We start from the raw sequence: 25,280 nt of genomic DNA on the forward strand, positions 1-25,280 counted from the left end.
GTCACCCATGAAAAGAAAATGTGCATATTTTGCAGAAAAAAATATATATGATATATTCACCAAAAGAAATGTTGAAATAAAATATCAAATTACACGATTTTTGTTTTGTTATTTTTTTATGTATATTTACTTTACCACTGAATGATTTTTCATAAGAAACAAAGTCGACAAAACTTGAGCTTCAAAATTATACGACCTTCAACCTTTAAATCTAGTCATATGACATTATTTAGTGTAATGTGCATTGTTTATAACCAAAGCATATACTTTTGACATTTAACTTAAATATTAAGAATGTACAACAAGCCATACACATATCGCACAGTTCATGAATAATCTGCTATGTTTGCTTTCCTATTTAATTCACGTTAGGCATAGAGCTGTGTAAAGTATAAGATGGTAAAAATAGCACCACACTGGAATTGGGAACGTCCCATTTGTACACGGGTATTTTCTACTCATTCATCTGTTGTGTACTTGAATGTTTTCCATTCTTTGTGTATTTATATATTAGATTATTTTTTTCGTACAATAAGGGCATTTACCATAGATAAATAAAACATTGTGCAAGTTTAAACATAATTATGTTTATATGCAGAAATCTGCAAATGCAACCGAGTTTACCAACGGCTATTATTAGATAAACTGCTCCGGTTCATTTGAACAGCAGTAATGTAGAGTACATGACGTAGCGTGTGACGAAGAAGAAAGTTTATCGCGTTCATATACTCATTTGAATAAAGTGATAGAATGGCATAAGGGTCTTTATTTAACTATGCTAAAATAATTATTAAAGACCCTAGATGCAAAATCGTCAATAATTGAGTTAAATGGATTATTAGATGGATTTTAAAGGATAATTAAAGGTAAGATACTAGTTCTTACATGTTTTGATTTTTGCTTGTACTTTTGTCGTTCCCTGATCTCGGGGAAATGATTTTAACATGGGCGCCATTGATGCATCGGATCACACACGGCATACCCATAACATTATATAAAAAACACGTTCTGCGCGTCCTGAAATTCGTCGTCCGAAGTCGGAAAACGTATTGCCCTGTATATTTTGTCAAATAAAGTGTCAGTCGCTGCAATTGTCTGTTTACTCGTCAAAATTGTCAAGGTCTTCGATAGCTAAAGAAACTTCAGCGTACAGTTTATTTAGTATTGACAGACCTGTACAAAGTCGCGCCAGTCAAAAATCATAAAAAGCGACATTTAAAGTAATGGTAGCCAGAACTAGGTCGTCGATGGTGTACATGTATGTTGACATCGACAGCATTTTGTCAGGAGTAATGGCCGCCAGATTGGATTTTGATCATTTTCTTTCGAAAATAAAATAAATTATAGTAAAGTAAAATCTTCTTTTCGCGGTCGTAATGTGTTAAAATTCGCATACTGCGTAAAATTGAATGTATGCATATGGTGATATTTTTACTTGTTTTACAGTTTGTGTGTGAATTTTTTAAAGACTATTTCGCGTACCAGAACAAATACATGTATATCACTACGCATGGTTACATTTGTTAGATTTTAAGCGCTTTTATGACGGAATTAAAATTATTGTTAAGGTTATTAGATCTATTTATGTTAAACGTCACGTTGAAAAAATCAAATGGGATAAATAGAATACTAGGATTAGCGTTGAATACAGAGAAGTTTATGTTGCTCGGCTCGAACACCGAAAGCGCTCGCCAAGGCTCGCGCTTCCGGCGTTCTAAGCCTCGCAACATAAACTTCTCTGTATTCAACGCTAACCTAGTATTCTCTATATATATTGGACGGTCACGTGGTACATATGAAGAATGCCGATTGGATGAATTTATTGGATATAGAATAAATAAGATGTTATTGTATTCTTTTGACAATATGTGGACGGTTGATATTGTATGAAGATTGGAAACCTTTCTTCGCGTTCAAGTCGTCATTAAAAGCACAAAAGACGTACTTATATGAGTCGCGTTTGTGAAAACTGGTCTTAATGTATGTGCATATAAATTAATCCCAAATTCACATGCGCACACGGCACTTGCTTATCATTGACGACATTTTCCGCTTTTGTGAAATTTTAAGTTTAAAGAAAGTATCTTCTGTTCGAAAATTCAGTTAAGGCGGGATGTGTCGCCCCTGACTTACCTATGGGGAATACACAGACTTATCTTGGACGACACTTTACGCGCATGCATTGAGCCTAGTTTTTCCATAATGCGGCCGATATGAGATTCTCACTAGCCAATCCAAGAGGCATAGTTCTCACTAGCCAATCCAAGAGGCATAGTTCTCACTAGCCAATCCAAGAGGCAAAGTGGCTGTAACAAGTTTGTGAACTCGTAAATGGGAACGGTTTGCGCTTACGTAATAACCAGTCATAATTTTAAATTCCACTTACATAACTATGTGATCGTTATATTTTTATATGCATGGGAACTTGTTAAACATAGAATATCATTCGGATATTGCTACTAATATTGTTTTAGACTTAACCCTGGATATTATAAGGACCATTTCTCACCGGTTTCCAGTTTTATTTTCTCCCGTAGTATGACCATTCCCTTCTTTACCAGCTTGTCCTGGAAACAATAAATACGCAGGGCATAAGATAGTTATTAAAATGAGAACTGAGACGTTGAAAGCAAACGTTTAGTAATATAATGGCCTAATCCGCCTTATTTAACACATTTTTTTTATACTATTTTTGTCACTTTCGCATTGTTATGCGTGTGTTTCTTGCTTATATATTGTCAGTTTTGTATTTACATGTATAACGATGAACAAGACTTGTTCAAGTTATACGGATAAACTTTCTGGTCTGTTCTGTTCTGTTATTCTGAACACAATCGTTCGGTGCAATTCTGAAAACGTCGTAAGCGAAAAATATTATGATTTTTTTTTGCTTAGACTTCCTGACAGACAATTCGTTGACTTCGTTCCAATCAACAAAACTAGAACTACAAATTGATTCTACGCTTTCCGTGTTAAAACCCCATCGTAGTCGCGCTGTACATCACTTTAAACTCACATTTATTTTCAGCAGAGTCAACAAAAAGAAGCATTTCGGAAACGAGTTCAGTATCCCACTTCCTGAATTCACAAATTCATTATTGACTTAAAGAATATGTCAATCGAAAATATTTAAAGGCATTATGAAAAGGCATTATATTCGATGAAATGTGTGCGATAAATTCAGAAAAAGGTTTTTTGTTCGCAAGAAAAGAATTTAATAAGGTTTAATTTAAAAAGCTTTTAGTGGGATAGGAATATAAAATTAACGATTTTCGCTCGGCAATACCGCAGTCTACTTACTCCTTTAGTTCAGCTATCGAATGTCTTAAAGGGGCCTTTTCACGTTTTGGTAAATTGTCTAAATTTAAAAAAAGTTGATTCAGATTCGCACATTTTCGATTTAGTTATGATATTTGTGAGGTAACAGTAATACTGAACATTTACCATGCTCTAATATACCCATTATATGCATCTTTGCCGATTGAAAAACCTGAAAATTATAAAGCGTTGCTACACGAAACGATTGAATAATTTGGAGAGTTCTGTTGCTGTCGTTATATTTTGTGAAACTAAGAGGATTGCTTATATAGAGTATAAAATACTTCCTACACTGTAAGCGGAAGGATGGTCGAGTGGTCTAAGTGGTTGACTTTCCAGGGGTCAATGGTTCGAGCCCTATTGAGGGTTACTTTTTTTCTTTTTTATATTTTATTCTTGATTTTTACTTGAGCTTTTTAGAGCAAATGTTTACATTAAATGACAAACCTCAAAACATGCCAATATCAGTGAAAAGGCCCCTTTAAAACTATCAGATTGTTACAGGGATCTATTCACAGATTGTGGCATGATTTGTAGGTTGTCATTAGATGCTTACAATTGATAAATGTTAAAATTGGAACTTACATATTCCATTAAAAAACTAAAATAAAATATAAGCAACTGAAAAAGTAGTTCTTAAAAGGGCTTGAACCACTGATCCTTGTAGTAAAAGTATAACACTTCAACCACTCCGCCATCCGTGCTCATATAGTGATTGGTGTATTTTATACTTTGTATGAGCAATCATATAACGATAACAACAGAACTCAGTAGTTTCGTGTTTGTTAAGTTTGATAATTTTCAGGTTTTTATAGCGTAAATTTAGGCATGTAATGGATACTTTAGAGCATATTAAATGTTCAGTATTATTGTTTCATTGCAAATATCATAAGAGAGATGTGAGTGTTTCTAGATAAAGCACGGCACATACATGCATGTTCCATTCGAGGCATTGCTGAAATGACTACGATGAATTTTGAAACAATATGCTAAATCTAAAAAGTCATGAAATAAATATGTTAAGCGCATTTTATTGCTGTCATTGTCTCAACCATATTATCAAATATGTTTATCAAACATGCAAACACCTTGTCGACTTAAAGACTTGTCGAATTGATCGATTTTAATTGCGTGCATTAAATAGAGGATATTTGTTGGATACGGTGGATTATGGATTTTAATACACGAGTGATCATAGAAAATATATTTTTTCTACGATCACGAGTGAATTAAAATCGATATTCCACCGAATCAAACAAATATTTTTATTGTATGATTTTTTTTCACAGTGTATATAACTTGTTTAAGAGTTTAACTAAAGAATTTCGCTGGGATAATAACGGCATTTCGTACAAAAATGACGTCATTTTACATTAAACAGTGAAAATTATCGATAAACAGCGGCCTTGGCAAACAGCGCAGACCCAGATGAGACGCCGCATGATGCGGCGTCTCATCAGGGGCTGCGCTGTTTGCTTAAGGTAATTTCTGTTAGAAATATTCTAATTATTGAAATACATATACTAGACATTCCTTATTTTGGAAATAAATTGTTCCAATTTAAAAGAATGGGAGAGTCCAATAAACATAAATGGGTTAAGTTGACCTAGTCAGTACACGTGTCCCAATGTCGAATGTTTAGTCGAGATAAAATTGGGACCGGACTCCATGATGTTAACCATTATTATGTTTCCATATTGTGTTAAACGACCGGGGATTATTTACCTTGTAGAAGTCGTAAACAAGAGGTCCAGCCTCTGATTTCAGGAGATTCCGGACTGACTCCTGCAGACTCGACAGTTCGCTCTCTTGAAGTTTCTTCTTCTGGAATAGGTGCACAATCGCTACTGAGACGCTGTAAAATACACATATTGGTTGCATTGTGTCCAAACGGTATCTTAGCAACCTCATAATAATATAAAACATGAGCAATAGTTGTTTGCACTTCATTGTGCGTACTTATGGGTTGCCTTATGTCTCAACGGTAACTTAGCAACCTCATAATAATATGTTATTTTTGTAAAGAAATGATAAATGAAAACGATAAAGTGCGGCCAAGTTGTATGGCCCATTTTGATCTTTTGACTGTAAACGTGACCTCGACCTTTCAGGTAAAGGTGCGAGTAGTACAGGTTCCACGTCGTGTTATGATAGATTGCAGTTTTTTTTTTAATTCATCGATACATAGCAAAGTTATGGCTGAGGCAGGAAATTTCTCTCGCGAAACTAAGCTGAAGTTGAACCATAAAATCAATGGAATAAGTTTTATAGCGTCAACATTGCATTTGATTTTCGCCTGTACAGAAGGAAAATCATTTATGAACACATATATGTAAGCTTTTGGGATAACCCCAATATTCTGTGCAGATTTGTGCATACGACGCACACTGTATTTCGGACACAATATTGGTTCATAAACAAATACTGGAAAATGTGCCGGTATCAGCTTTAACTTATTCGTTATGAATCCCATGATAGAACAGAAACATATATTTAAGGTACAATGATAAGAAACTTTATATATTTTTTACTTTACTATTTCATATTGCAATAACGAGTGCAAACATTTAATTGTTAAAATATTGCAAGCTTTGAATGAAAATTATTTGTGACAAAAACAACATAATTTACTTTAAAATACATATATTTATACAAAGTAAATGAAAGAAGCGATTAAGCAAGTTAATTACTATTTCAACATTTTGGAGACCATTTTTACGTGTTGTAAATTATTTTTGAAAAAAAAAATCTTGGCAGGGAAAATGCTCGTGTGAACTAATACAATACTGGCATGGTTTAAAATTGACTAGACCAGTTGCCGAAGCATAAAAATAATATCCTATTACACAATGATCTGAAATATGTGGGCATTGTGATTTCAAGGATCACATGTTACATATAAATCTTATATTTCACATTAATAATATATAGGTGACTATAATCATCGTGTGTTTGAGCCTTAAAAGAAAAGTGGGAAAAATATATAAAATGCTACCTTTCGAAGTGGGCGTTTTTTAGCGGTAGGTCAGCGATGTTGGCGGAAGAGCGGCGACCGAAGCCACCATAGGAGTCCCGGCGGATGTGGTTTCGAATGGCCTCACTGATGTTCGCAATGCTATGCCTGGAAGGAAAGTAACACGTTTAGAATTGTGTGTTCTTTTTTTAATACAAAGAGGAGAATGCTTTCGAAAAAATAATAATTTTAAATATTAACCACTAGGGTGTTGATTAACTTACACGGCCGGTGTTCCAGACACGGGTACAAATGACGTCATTTTCTGACTAGTTAACAAATATGACTATACAAGTTCACGATAGTTTTTTTTAAACGTTGTAATTGTCTTAATTAAAACCCATATCCGAACTTGTCCGATCATAAGTATTAGTATATGTACTAATTGTCTTAAACTTAGTCAATAATTTATCGTAATAGTGTTCGCATTTAGATCCAACGTTTTTAAACAATCGATGTACGTAGAGAAAATTGCCACAAAGTAACTTCAATATCCGATTCATATATACTAAATAGGAACACCATCACTTATAGTGTTGCATATATACAAGTGTGCATTGTATATCGCTTATCTATTAGAGCTGCGATAACACGACAACTGAACAATCCAGGATATTATCGTAACAGCACTCAAGTTTATCGCAACCAGGGCCGTACCTAGCGAAACAAGTTTGGGTTCTTCGCACAAAATAAAAAACATTTTATAACAACCATCCATCGAATATGGTCCTACATTAAGGGATGCGCAAACAGTTTCATGTAATATACTATTGACTTGGCTTGAGACGAACGCTAGATTTAACCCATTTATTCCTAGTGACTCCCCCATCCTTCTAATTGTATCAATTTATTTCTAAAATTAAGGATGTCTAGTATATTTATTTCTATGTTTAGAATATTTCTTTCAGAAATTCCTTTAAGCAAACAGCACAGACCCAGATGAGACGCCGCATTTTTCTATACGTTAGGCATTAATGGGTTAACATGTGTGTTATGTTTATGGCGGTGCCGGGGAAAACCCCCAAAATGAGAACACTTGAATACGATCAAACAAATAATACACATCTAAAGTATTGCATACAACCTTTTATTAATTTTTTTTTAATATTTAGTTAATTGAAGATAAGCATGTTATCGCCTACTATTTAGAAAGTGATTATCATGGGAATCCGCGTTTACTTATCACGATACAGTGGCTGGTATTCACGTTAATACTATTAGGGATGATTAAAGTTGACAAAGCTAAGAACATTTTGGCCGTCTTCCTAGGCTCGTGATTAGAGCGTCCACATTTATGTCAATTTTCTGTAAAATGGCCTCTATATTATCAAAACTCATACTTAAAAAGCATGTGGATGCATTTTGTTTTAAGATAAGTTTGTTTAAAATAATCGGTAGCGCGATTTACGACTTCAGATTTTGGGCGGGAATACAACTCGGGTACAGTCTAATATCGATCGGGTACGATTAAGTATATTTACCGTACCCGGAGTACATGTATGTATACTTCAGAGTACCCGGGTGTACATGTAAGAAGTACCCGAGCGAGGTAAGTAGTACACGAGCCGACAATGACCAATCGAGCTTAAGTAACTAAGAGACTTAGATTAAACTAACGTTTAACGTCACGCAACATAATCACACGTCATACCTGCTGTAAACAAGCAACACAGTCCTTTTTAAACTATATCATTTTAAGAAATCCGTCAATTCAAAAATGTATGCTTAAAGAGCAGCGTTTTGAGAAATTGGGTATTATGCCATATGTGACATATGTGAAGTAATAAACCAGCCACGGAAATCGCTTGCGTCTGGAAGTACAATGCCATGAATGGATGCATTTGTGTATTCCAAATGAGTATTGACAACGAAAAAAATACGAAAACAACAATAAATTATCGTTTTCACACGCTTATGGCTTGTGCCAACGTCCAGGTTAAATATTGCAGTAAACTCCATCACAGAAACTTACACTTTATTCTTAACAAACGGCATTTCCATTTAATCGAAAACAACCACTGATCAAAACTGATGTTTCTTTGTTCGATGTTTGTAATCATTTAAACACGTTGGTGTTCGCAAATTACGGAATACCGTTAGTGCCATCGTGTTAACATATTATAGTGTTTTTCCCAGGGCATGGGGGCATGGCGCATTACTTTGAAAAAGCGCATTTTAACGCGCAGTTTAGGTAAAAAAAAGGGCAAAAACGTTCCGCGAATAAGTGGTTTTGAAAGAAACATAAAACTATAAACAAGCACATTTAATGGTAATTGGTGTATTTAACTTATTTTAATTAATATTATTAATATATTTACCTTGCTATGTGCTATGTCTTCCATTTAAGTTGCGTGCTGTTTCAGTAAACTGTACAGCATGACAAACATAATAAAGCTAAATATGCATATGAATCTGATTATACACTGATCCACTTACATATAAATGAAACCATGTTTGTCTTATCCAATTTTCTAACGATAATCTTGTGAGAAGTTTTAACTTTGCCAGTAAAATGAGTAAACTGAACGCTAACAATTTGCTAACACTCGTTTCCGTGACATTCACTGAGTAGATTACTAATAAATATGTTGTTGTTATCTTAAACGTTTTATGCATCGTTCGTTATCACATGCATTTCAGTTATCTCTTCTAAATGTGTGATCTCCATCGTTAATTCGATCGTTATTTGCCATTTGTGCAAAGAGTCACAATTTATTTGCTGTATTGTCCGCCATCTTGTTAAAATGATATAAGCGACAGGTGCGCATAACACAGTAAAATTGTATAATATTTCCCCCCTATACGCGATTCGCATTTTTTTAATCAGAATACGTTACAGTAATTCTTTCAATAATTAATTATCTAATAACATTAAAGATACAGCTTCTTTGTTTTTATTTTAAAATTTAATTACGCGTAGAAATAAATGTTTTGATATTACTTTATTATGCATGAAATGCACATTTTCAACGAAGAAAATCTAGGTTTTCAATAGAAGTCTCCGAAGTAACTGACCACGTGGACGAGTACACATTATCGACAACGTGTTCTTGGTGTAAGCCACTGAAATTTTCGATAAAATTGACACGGGGTTATTCCCGCATGACTAAGTCACAACCGAGCGAATCTTCGAGGCCTTGGGGTCATACTCTGATACTTGTCGGTAAAGTAGTTTGGACAAAGGGCAATTAAGATGTTATCAATAATGGCGCATGGCGAGCACAATTATCGATTAAATATTGCGATCAAGCATAACGTAACAATAGAGGACGGAAAACAGAAGGTGCTCATGAAAGGGCAGGGAGGCGGCCTTTGGAAAGGGCAGCGTGGCGCTAAATGGCTTTGAAAGGGGGCAGCGTGGCGCTACAAAAAATGACATGGCGCCGCACTAGGCTAAACGGTCTGGATAAAACACTATACATGTATTAAAATCCAGATGGCGACGATGCGATAGGACGATGGCGACAATGCGACAGTACGATGACGCCAATCCGACAGTCCGACAATACGATGGCGACAGTGCAATAGTACGATGGCGACAATTCGGTAATACGATGACGACAGTATAACAACGCGATGGTACGATGGCGACAATGCGATAGCCATATCGTACTTTTGCCATCGTATCATCGCATTGTCGCCATCGTACTATCGCGTTATCGTACTGTCGTCATCGTATTATCGCATTGTTGCCATCGTACTATCGTTTTGTCGCCATCGTTCTATCGCATTGTCGCCATCGTTAATCGCACTATCGCATTGTCGCCCTCTGGATTTTAATGTGTAACCACGATGGCAGTAATGGTATTCCGTAGCTAATACCATTGATCGAATATTTTACAGCGTACATGTGAGTAAATATGTTTATGTGGATATACATGCGGATGAAGCTGCTATGGTTTCACTAACGGTTAGTATGGTGATAATGGTTGGTAACAATGACAACTGGATTTGATATTGGCAAAGTTAATGTTTGTGTACTGCTGGTCAGACGTTCATAGCGACTGAGGACAGTGAATGACTACTAACATACTATAAGAATGTTCTATCATCATCATCATCATCATCATCATCATCATCATCATCATCATCATCATCATCATCATCATCATCATCGTCGTCGTCGTCGTCGTAGTCGTCGACGTCATCATCATCATCATCATCATCATCGTCGTCATCATCATCATCATCATCATCATCATCATCATCATCATCATCATCATCATCATCATCATCATCATCATCATCATCATTATTCGCATCGTTACCAAAATAACATTGCATATTGAATTGCATACTTAATCAATACTTAATAATAATTATGCAGCGGATACGAATGTCTTGCAGCCAATTGCAGAATCAATTTTGGATAACTTCCAGTCTGCTTCTGGAGCCACGCCAATGCAAAACGACTGAAGGTTTGTCCGTTGTTTGTATGGACAAATAAAAGATTGCAAACGAATCTCTTTGTAGCCAGTATACGTCAGTTGGTTACAATTGCACTAGTTTATCGGTCCACGTCGCTAGTTATACTATGCCACATGGTTAAAAGTGTACAACTATGAATAATAAGAGCACATTTTTATGTGAATGCCATTAGGTTGCATGTGCACCTCATTTAGTTGCAAGTGTACGCCGTGAGGTTACCTGTGTATACCATTCGGTTAATTATGTACACCATTAGGTTAACTGTGCACACCATAAGTTAACTGTGTACACCATTAGGTTAACTGTGTATCCCATTACATTAACTGTGTACACCATTAGGTTAGCTGTGTACAAAATTAGGTAAACGATGTACACCATTAGGTAAACTCTGCACATAATAAGGTTAATTGTGCGCACCATTAGGTTAACTATGAACATCATTACATAAATTATGCACACCTTTACATTAACTGTGTACACCATTAGGTTAACTGTGTACAACATTAGGTTAACGATGTACAACATAAGGTTAACTGTAAAAACAATAAGGTTAATTGTGCACACCATTAGATTAATTGTGTGCATCATTAGGTTAACTATGAACACCATTACATTAACTATGCACACCATTACATTGACTGCGTACACCATTAGGTTAACTGTGTACACCATTAGGTTAACTGTGTACAGCATTAGGTTAACTTTGTAAACCATTAGGTTATAAGGTTAACTGTGTATCCCATTACATTAACTGTGTACACCATTAGGTTAGCTGTGTAAAAATTAGGTAAACGATGTACACCATTAGGTAAACTCTGCACATAATAAGGTTAATTGTGTACACCATTAGGTTAATTGTGTGCACCATTAGGTTAACTATGAACATCATTACATAAATTATGCACACTTTAACATTAACTGTGTACACCATTAGGTTAACTGTGTACAACATTAGGTTAACGATGTACAGCATAAGGTTAACTGTGAAAATAATAAGGTTAATTGTGCACACCATTAGATTAATTGTGTGCACCATTAGGTTAACTATGAACACCATTACATTAACTATGCACACCATTACATTGACTGCGTACACCATTAGGTTAGCTGTGTACATCTTTAGGTTAACTGTGTACAGCATTAGGTAAACTTTGTAAACCATTAGGTTATTTATGTGCACAATTAGGTTAACTGTGTACACCATTAGGTTAAATATGTACACCATTAGGTGAACTGTGTACACTATAAGGTTCACTATGTACACCATTAGGTTAACTGTGTACTCCATTAGTTGAACTGTGTACACTATTATGTTTATTGTGTACACCATTAGATTAATTATGTACACCATTAAGTTAACTGTGTACACCATAAGGTTAACGATGTACACCATTAGGTAACTATGTACACCATTAGGCTAATTATGTGCACAATAAGGTTAACTGTGTACACCATTACGTTAATTATATGCACAATTAGATTAACTGTGTATACCATAAGGTTAACTTTGTACACCATTACATTAACTGTGAACACAATTAGGATAGCTATGTACACCATTAGGTTAACATTGTACACCGTCAGTTGAACTGTGTACACTATTATGTTTATTGTGTACACCATTAGGTTAATGTTCACAATTACATCAACTGTGTTTATCATTAGGTTTACTGTGTTCACAATTACATTACCTGTGTACACCATAAGGTGAACTATGTACACCATTAAGTAAACTGTATACAACTTCAGGTAAACGGTGTACACCATTAGTTCACCTAGTTATCTGTGCATGTCATTAGGTTACAAGAAACTGTTACTAATGGATGTAACACGGTTACAAAAGTGCGCCCGGTGGCTATTAGTGAACAGGATGGAAGGATGGAATTAAAAATTTTTTACACAAAATCAGCTAATACTATGATCTTCTTTGCAATATTCTGAATTCGCTGAGACAGAATGAAGATCGACAAGAACTTAAACTGAATTATTTTGTATCAGTGTATCAGTGTATCAGTGTATCACTTCCAAATTGTAATGACACGCGAGATTCGCCTACGCCCCTAAGTTTGTATCGAAATTAGATTGCCAAGTACTTCCGAGAATATCATTCAGTGGTAATTATAGTTTTCACGTTAACACTTATGTGAACATTCGGAGTTTAATAAAAAGGAAGAAGGACAATAAACACAATCATTACAAAAACAACATGTGTATGACATTTCTATTTTCGGAGTTTCGATACATATATATTTTTTGTCAATGGAGAAGAAGCGACTGTCAAAAAATGTGGACGCCGATGTTTGTTGTTATTTTGGCATCCATTATCACTCTTCAAACAAATAGTGATGTAAGTGACACTTCATATAACATACGTCAGACGACAGGATGATATAGGGGGCAAGTCAAATGACACAGTCCTGTTGACGCCATAGAACAATCGAAACAACATCCGTGTTACGCATCTGTTGTTTACGTTAGGCGTAAAAAGATATTTGTTTTCCTCAATCCGACAACCCGTATGCAGGAATGGCAACTAACGTTTTTCCATTTGTTGCTCACACGGGCAACCATATTTAGCATTTTGGTTGCCCAGCTAAAGACTAACGAGTCAAGTACCATGTACAGTTAGTGTCACACGTATCTTATACTTTGTTTAAAAAAGTAATAGATAACTAAACGACATCATTGCTTACATGACACACTTTATATTTATTGTGTCTTAATAAGAGTCAGAGTTGAATCTTTTTATTGGCATTGATAAATTAATAATATCAAACTAATTATTAATCCACAGGCGCCATTTTTTATTAAAGGTTAACGTGCACTAAATTGCTTAAAGCTTGAAAAGGACAGTTGCCTGGCTGGACTTCACACTTTTGCCTTTGAGTTGCCCAGGACAAACTCTACTGGCCCCAGGCTCATGGGCAATCTCTAATTTCAATTCCTGCTTATGTGTGTGTGCTAATGCTTTACTCTTTATACCTTCATTACCGTATTGATCTTTCCATCCTTGACTAAATGTTCTTAATTCGTTGATTATCCTTCTTTCCTATTATTTTTATCAATTCCTATAGATTCATCCACCCCTGTATGTTGGAAATACATTAGAATTTCTAATAAAATTTACGTCAGTTATCTGTATTGGGGCAGTCCTGTCACAAAAATCTTCGTTTGTTGTCGAAATAATGAGGGGAAAAACCTTTTGTGTAAAAACATTAAAATTTTAGAAGGATTTCTAAGTAACTTGCTACACACAGTTTGTAAAAAACCAATGATATTGCACAATCTTAATTTCAAATAATGAACGGTTGTGTGTTTGCCAGGTAAGGAAAGCTTCTAATGAAGTATATCAAAATTGCTTGAAAATTCAGATGTTTTATTATCAAAATGGAGACTGAAAAGATTGATAGAAAATATCTGACAAAATCATGGTTGCTATGGTACCATCCTAAAATCTGCCTGTAACTACACACACATTATTATCTGTGCATCTACTGACTTTTATTTATTAGGAAACGCATGCAATTTCAAGAAAAAGGCGTCATTCTTGTTTGAATTGTGTGCATTTATAATATATAATCTGTTAATGTGTTAAGTAGATGAAAATACAACAAAAAGAGGCTAAACGTAATGTTAATTTTGCATTAAGTTTGCTACATTCGATCAAATGCGAAGTGAAAAATTTAAAATAACAACAAATTTTTACAAGATGACCAAGACCCTAAGTGATCAACTGAGACCCGAATGAACTGAAAAAACAACAACAGCAACAAGTATTGAGAGAAAGTTTCTTGGTGTTTGGGCTAAACAATGTGGCCTCTAGGTGTTCGCAAGTTTCATAGTTACGGTGGGAGAGAAATGACATTCACTCCTCTTTTTTAAATTGCAGTCCTCATTTCTATCTCGTGGTCACGAGTTAGCTATGTCGTGGCCTCGAGTTACTAAGTCAATGCCACGAGATAGAAAAAGAGGAATGTAAAACTAAATAAAAGAGGAGTGCAATTAAAACAAGAAACCTTCGGAGATGGGTGATGCTCGCCCAAGTTTTTTCTGTCGCAATATTGCACTATATATACAGACAAAAGGAAACGTCTAGTAGTTGGGGGGGGGGGGGGGACAAGAATTGCACTATATGTACAGTTAATGGAAAATTTCAAAAGGCCATAACTCTGTGAAAAATCATCCGACCAGAACTGGCTGATAATATGCACATCTCCTCTTGGTAGTGAAGCTTTCCATAAAGTTTACTCGAATTCCGGTCATTAATTGCTGAGAAATAGCCCGGACAAAAAAATTTCACGGACGGACGGACACACGAACACACGCACGGCCAGACGAAGCGGCGACTATATGCTCCCCCCCATTTTTTTTGGGGGGGGGGGGGGAGCATAAAAAGAGCGGTGCAGTGAATACCCAAATCGTACTTTTACTGTGATGATTACTTCCCTTTGTATAACGATCACCATGGACGACCATATGAATAGCTGACTCATGGCCACGAGTTAGCTACGTCGGCATCTCGAGATAGCTAAAATTCTTTCTTCTCTTGTTTACTGCACCTCTCTTTTTAAATTGCAATCATTTAGTCTGATTCCAATCATTCTTGTTATATTTCGCAATCAACAAAAATGTCTTGTTGGTCGTAACAATCATAGAAATTTTCGAAAATCCATTTACGCTGAAGGTTCGTAATTCTACCTACCGGTAATTCAAATTGCGTTGTGTTGTCTTTTAACGAAAATATAGTTTCCATTTTTCAAATATTCATCAATAGTAAAAACAAGTTGACTCACATAGAAGGCTAGAATAAAAACACTCACTTTATATTGTTTTCAACGCTTACTTAAATGTAAGTTTACACAAATCGCATTAGTCATCATTGAGATAGGAATGCATTTCGTGAATAACATTCATAACATTCAAGAAAAGCAAACACATTTAAAAAAAGACCGATATACATGTATTGCATTACCGAATTTTAAACACGAATTCTTTTATACAAAAGTACACATGGAAAGTTTACAGTCAACACATAAGATATTTTTGTTTTATGATTATTGCCGCATTCGTCTGAACATGTTCGTAGCAGGAAGAAATTTCGTATACCTTTCGTTTGAAATAAAACAATCGGTTTGTTATTTACGAAAAATCGAAATTTCACATCCATTTAACTACATTTACTAGACCTTTACTGGTAAAGTAGTAACTTTAAATGAATAAAATAATAGCGATGCATTTTGACGTTGCCATATGTGTGACTGAATATAAAGGCATGGGTTAACCCTTTAAGCGCTGGAACCAAATTTTTAAGGCCTTTGCAAACAGTTTGGATCAAGATCAGACGCCACAAAACGTGGCGTCTGCTCATGATCCAAACTGTTTGCTATTCTGATAGTGGTCTATGAAAAAAAGTGAAGAAAATTATGATTTTAGAAATTCAGCAGACGACATTTCAGCAGACGACACATTTCCCAGCATGCACAGGGTTAAATGGCCACATTCTGTGTCAGCGTTTTCAAATAAACATCAGAAACGTGACTGCAATTTGTTAAACGGCTTATTAACTTGAATCGGAAATACAAGGACGTTGTTTTATAATTAATTTGAACACACGTATAATACATTTCAGAATGACTATTGTTGCGAAGGTTCAGTTGTGTTTGTATTTCGGAGTGTATGAGGCCCTTCCACGTCTGAGGCTGTCCTTTGAGGACCCGGAGTGTGGCCCAGAACTCCTATCCAGTTAACTAATTACTTTCTTGACTCTCAAAAGGACGAATATTTAATTATAGCCTCTAATTTCAAGTTTTTTTATTATACAGAAAGACTCAATTTTAGAGTTGTCTTGTGGTGTTTAGGGGGCGGAGTACACGGGAGAAACCCGGCCTGTCCGGGCAACCAACAAAATCATTCTGACGGGAACGGGCATTGAAACCTGGTCGACTAGCTGTAGGTTCAGTTGATATCAGCTAAATAGCATTATGCACACATTTGATGGAAATCAAGGATCCGGTTATCCTACTACGACGATCAGTTAACCGGTTATTTGTTTTCGTTAAGTTTACAACGTTAGGTTCACCGGTTATTTTTGTGTGAAGAAATATTAAACACGAGGCTTTCTTTCTTTCGCAATGTGCTAAAACATTGTTATTAAATTATCATTATTTTACTGCGTGTTCGATCTGACACCATATAATACGATTATAACAATAGGGATACTTTGTCCTTATCTAGTTTTTTTGGAATCGGACACGTGAAAAACGGCATTAACTTTGTTCTCTTAAAATATGTTTTTTGAATAAACAGATTTAAATAGCGCTATAAAATCATCATGGTTATAATTCATGAATCATAGAAAAACAAAACAAAAAGAGATTTCATTGAAAGTATCGTATTGTTTTGAAACGACCAGTTGTTTTCTTTCTAATAATGTTATATTATATAATCTCGAACATATTTAATCTATTTTGTAAAAAATTAACAACCAAAAACTAAATTTAATTCACCACTAACCGTTTCAATGTTCTCACGCCATTTTGTAATAACTCCATCGTTTAATCCGTCTGCCTCCAGTTTGACCGGAAACTGACCAGTGATCCTCGGTTAAACTCCACTATCCAATTATCTCTGACGGTGACAATTAGATTTCCTGCCTTCGTTAATGGCTGGTGTTTTATTCATGACGACACCGTGACGGATGTTTTCACACTTTGTTCACAACTGCGTCCTTGTCATACATCTGCTTGTTCCATTCTTGGAATAAGCGGTATCGTCTGCAAAGGCAAACAAATTCGTTATCAGCGTATTAGATGATACCATGCTGATCATATTGGGTAATACTTAGTATTGGGAAGTAGTGCCTCTGCATAATGCGGCGTTTCATCAGGGTCTGCGCTGTTTGCTTAAATTAATTTCTGTAAGAAATATGCTAAACATAGAAATAAATATACTAGAAATCCCTTATTTTGGAAACAAATTTATCCAAGTAAGAAGGATGAGAGAGTCCACTAGGCATAAATGGGTTAATGATTAAGAATTTGGATTTAGGTGAGTAAACATTTTCCGCGCGCCACGTTGAAAGTGACAACTTAACTATGACTCGTTGCGTTGTTTTGTTAGTACGTAAATACTGAGATTTGTTTGTTTCATATTATTACTTCTACTACTACATTTATACAACAATCATCACTACTGATGCCACTGCAATTGCTGTTAAGTTTCGTGCGTCTCGATTTGGCTAGTTGATATAAAAGTGACACCGCTATCCCTCTATTCTTTTTTACTGACATACATAACACGTAGCGTTCATCGCTTGACACGAGAACGTGGCTTTAAAAACTTAATAACAAGAAAAAAATGGCGAACTTAATCCACTTTTTTTACCAACGCTCTTAAAACCAATAAATTAATGTCTTTAATGAAATTGGTGCACATCAGACGACACGGAAGTACCGTTATTTAGTCAGCCTCCATTATACAGAGGTCATTTTACAGATGGTGAGAATTTTTTTCCATATTTATAAGTTTCTCACATATTAAAAAACATAATAAGCTTTACCATGCGCGATAAAAAGTTCCCATTCACCAAAGAACAACCGCTAATTTGCTTATACTAGACCCTGAATTGTATTGAGTTTGTCTTTGTAGTATCATAAATGCCGTACGTGTTTCTGTATTGATGATATCTTTTTAAAGGAACAACAGCAATTTTTAGTAGGAAATTCTTGCGTATATAAACCATGGCAAACGTATTTACACCGCCTTCATCTGCTAGTATACCACACACCAATTTTCGTCACATTCACATTTATCGTTCGGAGTCTTTTTATCAACGTCATGGTTATGCAACGTGTTTTGTTCTATACTTTATATTTATACTCCTCTTGACAAGTATATAACGATAAATCGAAATAGTTCCGACTTGGTTGTTCTTGAGCGCTGTAAGCTCCATCTCTGTTCATTTATTATCTTTACTGCAATGAAGTTTCGTGAATGTCATTGATACTGCAGGTGGTAATCAGCGTCCCTATGTTCTTACAGTGGTTGAATTGTTAAGTTGTGATTTTTCATTACCGATTACATATACTGTTTGCTACCATCCGGCCAGTCGGCTGACTAACGTAGAAGGAGTGCGAGAAATAGAGTCGCGTGAGCTACTTTTTTATTTTTAGGCTAAGCACCAATAATAATCGACAAATACAATACTCCAACAGCTATTTCGATGCGTGTTAGACAAGTCGACACTAATTAATTAGACTAAGTATTGCATTTGCATTACAAATTTGCATGGTCGCATGTAAAATCGATGTTAAGATATCGCCAAGAAACGAATCGGTCTACGTTAAATGATACAACCCAACATTTTCTGACCTATTGGGGTCTGATTTGTATCCAAAGTAAGCAATCTACACATTTTTATGATCGTTTGTCAACGCGTCCTCTACACATCGAGTGGAAACGAAATTGTTAACCCATTTATACCTAGTGGACACTCCCATCCTAAATTGGATCAATTTATTTCCAAAATTAGGGATGTCTAGTATATTTTTTTTATTTTTTTAGAATATTTCTTACAGAAAATCCTTTATGCAAACGGCGCAGACCCTGATGTGCGGCGTCTCATCTGGGTCTACGCTGTTTGCCAAGGCCTTTTTTCTAGACGCTAGGCATAAATAAGTTAAATGGACCTGCAGACCGAAAGTCCATCCGACCTTCCGATCGAACGATCGACTGCCCGGCATGCGCAAAGCAATATACGGCTTCTTTGCAGAGGTCCTATTTATTAACTAGTAACTCAATTGGCTCATTACGGACATTAGTTTCATCCAAAGAAAACTATAAATTTGAGGAAGGTGTTACTGGTTTTTCACTTGATTAAGATTGTTTTCTTGCATGGTCGAAAATGGCAATAATATCAGCGTTGCATCAAAGCATCTTACTAATATTGACAAATACCATTATTCATTTAGCTTTGTCTATTTCTTTGTAATCCTATCTGATGTTGAAACAAAGTGTAAAAACAACCACCGCTGTTATATACTACATTTGTTTATTACGATGGCATAGAGGTGACATACACTGCTCTTTTTTAATGCAGTCTCTTGTTTTCTATGTCCTTTCCACGACATACTAACTCGAGGAAAAGACTAAGCTATATGGTGGAAACCCTCCTTTATTTACTGCATCGCTCTTTTTCATTGCACTACTCTTTTATCTACTTATGCACTTTTTTTCTATCTCTCGACTAAGTAAGTCGTTCACACGACATAACGACGCACGCGAACAAATATGGGTGCATTAAAAAACAGGAGTGAATTTTTCCTCCACGCAACCGTCGCATACGTAAGAGTTGCACCTATTTTTCTTACTACATTTTCTATAGCAAAACATAAATTATATTGTAGTTGAACCTTTGTATAAGAGAGAGAAGTAGGCTAACGGCTCGATGTTTCGAATCAAATCTCGTACATATATACAGTTTTATAATATTCCGTTGTAAGGTATGATGGATGATACAAAACAAAACTTGCATTGTGAAGAGCTATTGACAAAACCACTATTGAATAAGTAATAAATTAAACTTATTGTAATTAATCAAGCGTTTCTTTAATTTACGTAAGCTAATACAATCACATTGTCCCTGTCGTTAGCAGGACAGATCATTAACTGCAATATGTTTAATCATGATTTTAACATAGAACCATACTTTGAACATGTCAACATCAAAGCTAATATAAATTATCTATACGGCATATGTAACGTATATTTTCTTAAATGAGTATGAACCTTACTCTGCGAAAACAGGGTTTAATAAATGTGAGTAGATTGTCGCCGCAGAATGACGTGAGCATTCCACGTATGTTAATCAGGGACGACACGTTCGGTCTAAACTGAATTTTCTCTAAGAAAATACTCCCTTTAAACGAAAAAAGGTCGGACTGCACAGGCTCTGGGACGACACTTTACCAACAATCATTAACTCTTTCAGTGCTGGAACCAAATTTTGAAGGCCTTTGCAAACAGTTTGGATCCAGATGAGACGCCACAGAACGTAGCATCTCATCAGGATCCAAACTGTTTGCTATTCTGATAGTATTCTTTGAAAACAAAATCGAAGAAAATGCTTATTTTAGAAATTCAGCAGACGACATTTTAGCAGACGACAAATTTCCCAGCATGCAAAGGGTTAAATCCCGTTTTCCCAGAGAGAAGCTCGTATGTATAGCTTGGCATCCGCTAAACGTGTTTGTATTACTCACATTACGTTATTATTTAACCATTCATTAGCACATTAACTTACTCGTGTAATAATTTTTACAATTTGTCCATCGACCACTAAACGTTCTCAATTGACAGTGCAAAAAGTGTTTTTTTTAAATTATTACATCGTGAAATTGACAATGTAAATACTTACTTTCAATTGACGTATATTTGCGTTTGGTATTATGAATAAATATTGTTTACGATCGTGTTAATGATTTCAATAGTCAGGTGGTTCTTTTTAACCCTCGTGTTTGTTCATAAAATAACCTCGATTGAAACCCAATATTGTTATCAGATATTATAGGGAAAAGGCGAATATGCTATTCTGGCTTTTATGGTACACGTTCTGGCGATTCTAACTTTTATGGTGTTAAAATACTTGTGGATGCTTGTTTCCAATAAACATTTGCAACAACTCGTAATATAAAATGTGAATAGCATAATTGACAACGATCTCTTGTCATAATTTAGTTGTGAACTACTAACCACAGCCTTACATCACTTCCAAATATTTCGTGCAGTTGTTTCTGGTGGTTAAAAATGTAAATGGCTTGTTATGTTTACTTCTTTTTTTTTATAAATGATCATACAAATCAGTCAAGCAAGTGCAAAAATGTCATTTAATTTCTTTTCCCCATGATGTTGATAATGTCCACACGCCTTCATTCGATATGGATATGTATACTAGTAATTAAATTAGTTACTAGTATCATACATTGTCCAAGATCGAGGGTATCTCATGAGCTGAGCGTACACATGACTCCAGTTAATTGAGTGGAGCGGTGAAAACCGTAATGATATAACTGCTAGTGATTCAATTAGACAGAAGTTCATTTTCGTTTTCAACACAGGTTTGTTTAAGATACTGATCTCTCAATTTGGAGTCAGAAGGGACTATCGGACGTCATTGCCCATTTGTTGATGACCTATTATGGATGTTAAGGGCCAACGTATCCAATTTTGCTGAATTAGTCGATGTTATTTAATTTAAGAGATCGTGATTGCTAGAGCGCATTCACTTTTGCATAATAAATACGCTTCAAAATTACTCATTTAAATCGTTTAAATATAGGGTTCAGGCAACGATCAAGGTTAGTTGTTGATAACACAATCATTGAGCAGAGTGCGGGAGATTACAGCCATTACAGGTGTTGATTTGAAGGGACTTTTCAAAGTTTTTTGGCATGTATTAAAGTTTGTCATTAAATGATATATATTGATAAATGTAAACATTTGCTCTAAAAAGCTCTAGTGAAAAAAAACAACAACAATAAAACAAATAAAGAAAGAAAAAAAGTAGCCCTCAACTGGGCTCGACCCACTGACCCCTGGAGCCCTGAAATAGAAGTCTATCGCTTAGACCACTCGGCCTTCCGTGTTCATACAATTAGAGATGTATTTTATACTTTATATAAGCAATCCTCGTTATATCACAAAAAATAACGACAACATTTGAACTCTCCAAATTGTTCAATCGTTTCGCGTTGTATCGCTTTATAATTTTCAGGTTTTTAAATCGTCACATGATGCATATAATGGATATTTGAGAGCATGGCAAATGTTCAGTATAACTGTTTCCTAACAAATATCATAACAACGAACATTTATGAATTCGAAATAATTTTTTTTCAATTAACCAAAACTTGAAAATGCCCCTTTTAATTCGATGCATGTGTATGGTTAAATTATGAAAATACAAATACTAGCGTCGAAAATAGTCAGATCTTTACTGTTCGCGCGTTTTCAATTATATTTTCCACAGTACTTTGTTAAAGTAAACCTAATGAAAAGTATTCATTTATATTGTGTTACAAACAAAAATGTAACCTTATATGTGATATCTTCTGTGTTGGTCAGAGTGAAACCAATTGTAAAGATCGCTGTACTAACGAAGAATTAAGCCAGAGTTACAGAACAACAATAGTTTTAATTTAATAAATGGTCTCACAGGCTCACATGTCTTTTAATAAAGGAACAAAGTCATCGCAACGTCAGTGAACACAAGATGGAATTAAATTTAAGCAACAGCACTACACATATGGTCTCATTAAGCTTTTATGCATCTAAAAAAGCAAAATTTCTTTTGTCCCCTCATCCTTTAATAGTCTCGTGTAGCGAATATTATTCTGCACAACTTATATTGAATATATTGCACATATTTTGAAAATGCATACACAATACTGGTGATTCATGTAAATGTGTGTTTTTAATTGAAAAGTTTACAAGTACCAAGATTTTAACCCTTTCAGTGCGGGAACCGAATTTTGAAGGCCTTTGCAAACAGTTTGGATCCAGATGAGACGCCACAGAACGTGGCGTCTCATCTGGATCCAAACTGTTTGCTATTCTGATAGTATTCTTTGAAAAAAAAAAGAAAATGCTAATTTTAGAAATTCAGCAGACGACATTTGAGCAGATGACAAATTTCCCAGCATGCAAAGGGTTAAGTATATAACAATAATCTCACTGAGAATATTTCGTTTTGAAATCGATATTATAAGTTAACTATTGCATTTTATATACCTTTAAGCAAAACGACTGGTATCTTGCTATCATTGGCAGATTTTATCACTTCATTCATATTTATGCGTAGCATATTGAGTACAGTACTCACGTGAAATAGAAATAAAGGTCAGCCTCTTATCCAAAGAACACACGGATTCTCTGTACCGACGACACCAGCGAGAACATGGCTTAAGAGAAATAGATGAGTCTATGTAAAATATTAAACAAACTAAGTGTAATAAATGGCACGGTTATACAAACGCCTACTTTAATATTAAACAAACTAAGTGTAATAAAAGGCACGGTTATACAAACGCCTACTTTAATATTAAACAAACTAAGTGTAATAAATGACACGGTTATACAAACGCCTACTTAAATATTAAACAAACTAAGTGTAATAAATGGCACGGTTATACAAACGCCTACTTAAACATTAAACAAACTAAGTGTTATAAATGACACGGTTATACAAACGCCTACTTAAACATTAAACAAACTAAGTGTAATAAATGGCAAGGTTATACAAGACTAGTTGACCTTGAACTCTTAACTAAATGTGTATTATTACTGCATTATTACCATTCTTGTTCATGGCGCGGGTCTAGGTCTAAAAATGAACCCATACTACTATTGTTCATTGGAACGAAATCTGGAAACGCGATTACACCTTTCATTATTATTGTATTAACAAATTCAACTGTCGCATAATGTTTGTGAAGAGATTTAAATATAAAACGAAAACTTTGATGCAAACAGAGTATTGGTTTTTATTGTGATGAGTATTTATTCTTGTTTAAAATAAACCGTTAACATGTTTTATTGCTTCAAAATATATTTTTCTGATATATCTGCATTTGCCTACCAAAAGAGGTTGACTTTAATGTTTCTTATTTTTAACTTCCACTGATCAGATTCGCGAATAGACTCGCCCATTAGAATACAGTAGTGAGAACGTAAGAACGGTTCACTGCGCATGAGTGAATGGAATTCATTATTTCCCTGTAAGTGACATTAGAAAACAATGCGGTCGCATAGTTATACCAGAATACTATTATTCATTATGTAATTCCTTGACAACTATAACAAACTGTATACTCACGTTTTATAACCACTATCCTAAATATGAGAATGTAAAACTAAAGTCAGTGTGAGTGTTGTGGTATTTTCATGAGCGATTCGATTAAATTTAAAGGGATCTTTTCACGGTTTGGTAAATTGACAAAATTGAAAAAAGTTGTTTCAGATTCGCAAATTTTCGTTTTAGTTATGATATTTGTTAGGAAACAGTATTACTGAACATTTACCATAGTCCAATACAGCCATTATATGTATCTTTTGACGAGTTGAAAACCTAAAAATGATAAAGCGTTGCAACGCGAAACGATTGAATAATTTGGAGAGTTCTGTTGTTGTCGTTTAAATTTACGAAACTACGAAGATTGCTTATATAACGTATAAAATACTTAAACTGTGTATACCCGGCGGAATAGCCGAGAGGGTTAATGCATTTTTACTTTAGACTAACTCCAGGACTCCGGGGGTCACTGGTTCGAGCCCTGGTACCGGCTACTTTTTTTCCTTTTTTAAATTTTATTCTTGATTTTTATTGGAGCTTTTAAGATCAAATGTTTACATTTATCAATATAAAGCATTTAATGACAAACTTCAAAATATGCCAAAATCTGTGAAAAGGCCCCTTTAACTTCGATAGTCAAGACTGGTTATGCATTTGTTTTGTCTTTATTTGTCC

At 35.0% G+C, this 25,280-nt stretch overlaps 1 protein-coding gene across 15 annotated transcripts in view; it reads right to left on the reverse strand.

Annotated features, from left to right (window-relative positions):
• LOC127881537 (proline-rich protein 5-like) overlaps positions 1 to 25,280 on the reverse strand; it is a 71,041-nt gene that overhangs the window by 9,341 nt on the left and 36,420 nt on the right. For 8 of the 15 annotated variants that reach the window (XR_008050113.1, XR_008050116.1, XR_008050117.1 and 5 more), the window contains exons 1-4: positions 6,556 to 6,845; positions 6,314 to 6,439; positions 5,044 to 5,173; positions 2,510 to 2,567 (exon numbers count right to left, since the gene is read on the reverse strand). Coding sequence is in view for 7 of the 15 variants with exons in the window: in XM_052429461.1 (XP_052285421.1) it covers positions 2,510 to 2,567; positions 5,044 to 5,173; positions 6,314 to 6,439; positions 17,273 to 17,310 (352 nt within the window). In the remaining 8 variants the exon portion in view is untranslated. Of the gene's footprint in view, positions 1 to 2,509; positions 2,568 to 5,043; positions 5,174 to 6,313; positions 6,440 to 6,555; positions 6,846 to 17,272; positions 17,533 to 23,636; positions 23,716 to 25,280 lie in introns of those variants that run through there. The other 7 variants (XM_052429462.1, XM_052429464.1, XM_052429465.1 and 4 more) reach the window with 4 other exon arrangements.

The sequence above is a fragment of the Dreissena polymorpha genome, chromosome 5, assembly GCF_020536995.1.
Source record: "Dreissena polymorpha isolate Duluth1 chromosome 5, UMN_Dpol_1.0, whole genome shotgun sequence".
NCBI lineage: Eukaryota > Metazoa > Mollusca > Bivalvia > Myida > Dreissenidae > Dreissena > Dreissena polymorpha.